Genomic DNA, 7500 nt, shown 5'->3' with positions numbered 1-7500 from the left:
GACATGCAAATGATTTAGAGACCCTGCGTAAACACTTTGTACTGTAACCTAAACTTTGTACTGTCAGTTTCACAGACACAGATTAAGTCCTGGACTAAACTGAGTTTTGTATGGAGAATCTCCATTAGAGACAAGCTGAAACCGAAGTCAGAGCAGCACTGGCTTCTGACGTATACACGACTGAAACGCATCTTTCAGGGGGATTTTTGAAGGGCGGGGTCGATTTGACTGATATCAAATGAGGATGCGCGCCGCTGTGTGAAAGGGATACTGATTGGAGGGGAACGGAAGATTGACATTGGCTCGGCATACACGCCCACTGGTACGCAATGATGTCAAATTTCATTCAATCTAATTTTCCAGAAACTGGATGGAAAAAGACTTTGGTCTGAATATACGGAAATATTATAATTGTAAACCAGCGCACTTATCCCTGGCTATGGGCACGCACTTTGCACTTTGCTGTACGTCACTCTGGATAAGAGCGTCTGCTAAATGCCATTAATGTAAATGTAATGTAATATCCATATTTGGAATACTGCATATACTTTAGGACGTGTTCGTATGGTTACAAAGATTTGACTAAATTGAGGAAAAAGTGAATTTTGATTTGAGCTTGTCTTTAAAGTGCACATCAAGCCATTCGAAAACACACACACTTACTTTTTCAAAATTATTGAACGTGGAAAATAACCGGATGAGATTAGTGAAGGGGTGAGCAGAAGGAATGAGGAGGCGTTTTCCTCCTGTCGTGAACATTCACAGGTTCAGTTCTGATGGTCGGCCCACTAAACAGTCTCACACCAGCACCTCGCTGGCTAGCCAGCAGAACACGGAGAGCCCTGCACAGCGACACTAACTCCCTGACACTGGAACCAGATGAATCAGCAGTAGGATGGGAGTGATTTAGGCACACGCATACGAGCCAATGCTAGTTAATCCCAATGACAGGAACATGGCCGCCGCATCCTATTGGATCCGAACCTGTCACAGTTGGGACGAATCGGAATGGTGACTAACAGTCAGTGACTGGGAGGGCTAGCTATCGAAGTTAGCAAGCTATTTATATCTAATGAGTCAGTCTGTCATCAAACCTGCTACCAAATTTCCAGTGTCATAAACCAAGTTAGATAGCTCGGCTATACCATCTGAGCCAAAATACTCTCTGCAGAGCCTATTCAACTTTTACATCGCTTTTACATGTCCCTTCATGTACTTACAGTATACCATGATACCCATAATCCCTGTGGTCTGCTCAGGCACTTTAGGCTGTGTTAACATAAGCAAGCAGGTATGTTTACACAGTCAAATAAGGAGTCTGACTTTCATTTCCGCTGATTGGTGGAAAAAAAGAATTATGTAAACTGCCTTTTTAATGATGTCAGTAAAAAGGTCTCCTACGATCAAAACAACATCCTCCAGCGTGCTCAAGATTGTTTTTATTTTCAGGATAAAAAAATATCTATAAAAAAACTTCAAAACTCAGGAAGAAATCTCAGCAGAATAACAAGTGCTTAATATTGTATTTTATTTTCTTTGGTTCTTTATTTTCAACGATTAAAAAGTGATGATTTTGATTCCACGGGGTCTTAAAATGAGGTTACTCTCATAAAAAAATCCCTGCTTAATAATGAACGCGGCTCGCGAGTCGGTTGGATATTGTCTGTGTGTGTACACATAGTTTGCATGGAGCAGGCGAATATATTTGTACAGGTGTCAGTTTGTTTTATTCATGCATTTCCCTTTATTTGCCTACGTTGTTGAAATAACTCAATTCTCATTCTCAGTAATGATCTGGGGAGTCATCGTGGGGAGGAGATGCAAAAGATTGTGTACCCAGTGGTGTGTCGGGGTCTGAGGTAATGTGGGGAGTCATGTTTATGAGAAAATGACCGAGGGCCCAGGGTTTCTTTGCTGAAAAGTGCCATGGGATTTTAGATGACCACGGCCTTACCCAAACAGTAATTATCTTTTTTTTTCTTAGACCCTACACTCTCAAAATGGATGCGTTAATATCGCCACTGTTTTTGTGTCTTTTGCGTCGCCTTCAAGACGTTTTCAGTCAATGCTGCTACTTTTGTGTTAAATATTTACAATTTTAGTGTGACAAAAGGACTTTTAACACGTGTTAAAAAATTCATCCAAAATGTGTTATCCAAAATAGAGATGTGTTTAAAAAAAAAATGTTGTGTATGGTTTAGTAAATCTGTTTTGAGAGTGTAACTGTCTACCTGAGTCAGTTACCCCCATTCCCTCAGCCCAGTTGTATCACTCGTGGGCAGATTCGAATGTAAACATCTCAAGGTGATTGGCCGGAAAAGTTCCGCTTGTTGATGATTGGATGTCCTGAAACAATCACACTGCGGTGATGGATATTTGGACGGACCAGGTACAGTAGTGTATTGGACAGATGGCGAGAGGGAGCCAGATAGCAAAGATAGCACCTGCTCTTAGTGCTATCTAAAGAACCACCTTCACAGTATTCATCATCCATTCATCATCTGTGTCTCATATGGCACAAGAGTCGCAGCATACAGATCTGGGTCAAATACCTCATTATTTTGGATTCAAATACTTTTCGGTGGCCGACTGATCTTGCCTGGTGCAACTGAGCCAACCAGAGGACCAGAATTTCATATGCTCCAGTAAACCAGACAAGCTCAGTACAGCATAGAAAAGTATTTTGAATCCAAAACAATTACGTATTCAACCCAGGACAGCGGCATACATTCAGGGTTTAGCTCGCTACGGTTCCCATGAGTAGCGAGCAGCCATTCCGTCTACTTCGGTGTCAGTAGCAGTCCTTCTAGTATACAACAGTGAGTCAGACCTGCAGTTTAACATTTAACATGAAGGAAGCCACCTCCTATAGCAAAAGTTTCCCCGTCAGTACTGGATAACTGGATTGTGTTTGATCCAGTTGGAAGACGGATCCTTAGTGAGTCACAAACACCTCCTCCAGCACCATCTTAGGACTCCAATCCAAGTCAGTAGTTTATCTTCAGTAGTCTGACATGAAACGGGTAGAGGGCGGTATGGCTGCTGGCAAAACAGCTCAATCGGTATGTGTCACTGCGTGTGTGTTTGTGTCTGTGTGTGTGTGTGTGTGTGTGTGTGTGTAGAAGACACAGCTTGCAAACTGCAGGTGTGGGTATTTGTACAGATGTTGTTGGCTCCCCTCAGCTCGTATGCCTGTGTGTGTGTGTGTGTGTGTGTGTCTGTGCGTGTGTTTGCGTGTGGGCGCATGCGTGTGTGAAGGGAGCCAACAGAGTTTGCAGACTGCAACCAGGGCTGTTTGTACAGGTGTGGCGCGTGTATGTGTGCGCGTGGTTTAGGAGTGTAATGGACGGGCAGGTGAGCTCACCTGGTCTCCAGGGGAACGCTGCTGTTGAGCGCCCAGCTGTGCTGCAGCTGCACAGATGCGTGTGTGTGTGTGAGTGGGCGCGTAGTTTAGGAGTGTAATGGACGGGCAGGTGAGCTCACCTGGTCTCCAGGGGAACGCTGCTGTTGAGCGCCCAGCTGTCCTGCAGCTGCACGGACTCGGGCGTGGTGGGGCCGTCGCCGGGGGCGACCACGGGCGCGTGGACCGGGTTCCGCCGCCCCGCCAGGGTGTTGCGGTTCAGGGAGTTGGCGGAGGACTGGTGGTGGGACAGGGTGGGGTGGCTGTGGGGCGGGGGCAGGGGGGGCCTCAGCGTTGATTGGCTGTGGTGGTTGGGAGGACCTGAAAGAGACCGGGACAATGGAGAGATAAGCTGTGGAAAACAAACTTTAGGTAGTTTGTACGATCTACATGACACGTTTGCGGAGAAAACCAGTTCAGACCAGCTCCCAGCTCGAAGCGGTTTAGCTGGTTGGCCAGTTCAGACCAGCTCCCAGATTGACATGGTTTGACCAACTCAAGCTATGTTTGGAAACAGACAGGGTGCCAGCACTAGCCGGTTGTCCAGCTCACGCCCAGCTAGACCAGCTTATGACCAACGTGGCCCCCTGCAGTTTGCACATCCATGCTGCAAACTAGCCGAGATGTTGACACACCAACGTAAAAGATTGCCTGCATTTGCTCAAAAACGTCACACCGGCGTGAGTGGAGCATCACTAAACGGACAGTTTGAAGCCACAATGAGCACACACACGTTTCTATCTGCCACTGTGTTCAGCTGTGCTTAAATTTCGTCTTCCTAACAAGCATAGACCCAGCTGTAATCACATCACCCAGCCATCAATTTTCACAGCCTGAGAAATTCTTTGAGTATCGCGTAATCTAACAAATTGAATGAACGCAATCTAACAAATGAATAATTAGTATATGAGCAAGATTCCGAACAACACATTGTGGCGCATAGCAACCACAATTGAAGATATCAACATTATTAACCTTAATATATCCTTAAAACTATATATACAAAGGGTTGTAATAATAATAACACAGCCCACCCAATATGAATGTGTACCTGCATACTCTTAAATTTAATCTGACAATCTGCATCTCATAGTCACCTTTTCATTTCAAATCCAATATGGTAGAGTACAGAGCCAAAACCACAAAATGATGTCACCATCCAAATACATACAGACTGCACCACGCACACACACACACACACACACACACACACACACACACACTCTCGCACACACACACACACACACACATACTGTAATACACTGCGGTATAGAACTATAATAACACTAAAAATAAGCACTAAAAACGTCAACTTCAGGTGTAAATTATGACTCTTCCTCACGGAAAGAAAGGCATCAGACGGAAAATGAAGCGGTTTGGGTTTGTTGTGACCTTGTTAATTGGAGAGTCCTGCGGTGTAATCACTCCAGTCTCAGGGAGAAACCGGCAGCGCTATCGACAGAAAGGAGGACAGGGAGGCGGCGCCTCCTTCCCCGGCTCGCCACGGCGGCCGAATCAATTTCACCGCCGTAAATTCTGCTCCTCAGCCCATCCATCAGCGACTCCGCTGAGCTGTCCCAATAAACAGGCAGGAGTCGTGCTCCAAACCGCCGCTATTTCCGATTAAACACCGTGAATAATAAAGGTGATTAGATTCTCCGCTCCAAAATGGCGGCATCACGCATCAGGAGGCACTAAAACAGGGAGATTTAATTTCTGCCTGAGTGACTGGCAGCATATTAGATTAAATGGGACCATCAATACTGCTGATTATGTTCACTGTTTCGAGCCTGGTGGCCGTAATCGCGGAAAGGTTATTTGTTCGGCGAATAGAGGAGACGCTAAAAAAATACAAGTGAAGCCCACCTGATTGACTCACTCAAACGGGCCAGATGAGTGGCAGGTCTAACTTCAATCACAGTTCTGGAGCGAAATTGTACCACAGTAAGAACACGGCAGCATCATGAAAAAAAGATAAGGAATGGATTTATTAAAACCGTCATGGTGTCCTGTAGCTAATTATGATGGACACAAACGCGCAAATATTCCTATTCTTAAATGTAATTGGGTGTTTACCAGACACCGAATTTAATAAGACGAGAATAACAAAAACACTGTTTAATACTCTCAATTGAATTAGTAGAATTAATTAACTGAAGGCAATCAAAATGATGGAGGGGTTCACGGTACTCAGCGAGTGGCCAAAGAGAAAGGAGAAAAACAAGAGTGGCGTTGCGCTCACTGAACCTGGCTGAAGCCGCTAATTAACCTGAAACGCGATGTGGAGTGGACAAAGGTTTAGTTATCCATTCAGAGAAAATGCATTGGTGCTAGAAAGTATGCCCTCTTTCCATATTGCTTTTGGCTTGGTTCAGCCAAGGTACACAGACAGCGCAGAACTACTGCAGGACAACTGAACCCCAAACTGGTACACAAAATACTGCCACTGGTATACTGGTATACTGGTATACTGCACCGTCCGTCTCACCATATTAGATAGTTCCTTGACTTATTTCAGTTAAATAGTTTTCCACTGCCCCTAAACAGACGCTATAGTGCTGCTTGCGGAGCCTCAGTGAGCCACGCGGTCTCAGATCGAATTCGGCCCCTGCCAGAGGCTGACTTGACTTTTACATTACAGTTATTTAGCTGACACTTTTATCCAAAGCGATTTATAGTTGATTGAACAAAGCCAGGGTCAATCCCCCCTGGAGCAATGCCGGGCCCACAGCTGCATGAGTCTTATTGTGGTTACACTGGGCTCTGAACCACCACCCTCCCAGGCAAGCGACTTAGCCACAAGGCTATAGGCCGCTCAGTTTGTGTCACCCAAGATGAAGTATATATAGGAGAGATTCAGTGGGCAGGGATAGAAGCGTGTATTGCTTGAGCACCCCTGTTGGCTGGCTGAGTGGCTGTGGCTAGCCATCTGTGCATGCGTATGATTGGGTCTCCTCCACCCCCACTCTGCGCAGTTGTGGCTGTGCCTATGGGGAGAAAAGAAGCAGCAGGCCGGCGCAGTGCGTTTCGGAGGAGAAAAACAAGTTGTCCTCACTCTCCTGATCCGGCTGCAGGGGGCGCATGTGAGCAGGCTGGCACACAGTCTTCAAACCGGACATCCCAAATTCAAGTGGGATTGGAGATACCAAATAAACAAATAAAAATTAAATAAAAAATATGCCTAGTGCGATGTGCGTCATAGTTATTATACCGACGATTCACACACGCACACGCATTACATCACCCATGCTAGGTGTCATGTGGTACATCACGCCACTGCAAGGCTGTCCAAAGCCTTTAGCATGATGAAAGGACCAAAACAAACACAGCCCACGCAAAGGGACCAAAGCAAAGGAGCGAGCCGGCTTTAAATATGGAAACGCAGAGTAAAATACAAATACCTAGCGCTAATGGTTTTGCGATCCCATTCTTATTTCTTCCCTTTGTGGCATAAAACATAAAAAGAAGAACTCCCTTTTCTCTCTTTTCCGCTCTTATCCTTAATTCAATTTAATGGTGCTTTATTGGTCGGGCTTCACGGTTGTCATGGTTTAACAGGTTAGACAAACCGAAATGACAGACGAAGCGTAACTCTTTTTATTCCTCCTCATTTTTCACCCTCTTCTGATTCCACTTCATTTGGTTTAAAATGTTTTGCTGAATAAAACTAACAGGGGTGAAAGCAATGCTCTAAAACGCTTCTTCGCTAAAGACACTTCCCCCCGAACTGAAATAGTTGGCCTTTCTAGAGGATGCCTTGCAAGGTGGAGCGGCAATTCCGTCCCCTCAAGACCATTTAAACGCTTTGGTCTGAACCGCAGACCAGACCAAAGAAATCCTTAAAAAGCACTTAAAGCTGGGATTTCATAATGAAATCTGTGCTTAGCGCTTATTGAATTATTTGCAACTTTCATTGCATTTTCTTTTTGTTTCTCTCATTTTCCTGATAATTTTCCCAAAGCCGTGAACCTGTATGATTATTGAATTAGGACTGGGACTAGCAAAGTACTGGAGGGACTCTCATAAAAAGTAAAAAATGCTTGGCTCTGTATACTGGTATACTGACCTGCCTGCCTTAGAATCGCACTGGAACGGGTGCT

At 45.2% G+C, this 7500-nt stretch overlaps 1 protein-coding gene across 1 annotated transcript in view; it reads right to left on the bottom strand.

The window, feature by feature from the left end:
* LOC133132572 (teneurin-2-like) overlaps positions 1 to 7500 on the bottom strand; it is a 403992-nt gene that overhangs the window by 114460 nt on the left and 282032 nt on the right. Inside the window, exon 5 of the mRNA XM_061248068.1 lies at positions 3484 to 3721. Within this exon, the coding sequence (XP_061104052.1) occupies positions 3484 to 3721 (238 nt within the window). The remainder of the gene's footprint in view (positions 1 to 3483; positions 3722 to 7500) is intronic.

Source organism: Conger conger, chromosome 7 (assembly GCF_963514075.1).
Source record: "Conger conger chromosome 7, fConCon1.1, whole genome shotgun sequence".
Lineage (NCBI taxonomy): Eukaryota > Metazoa > Chordata > Actinopteri > Anguilliformes > Congridae > Conger > Conger conger.
Note: the sequence above shows the minus strand (reverse complement) of the source record. Positions and strands in the feature narration are given on the sequence as shown.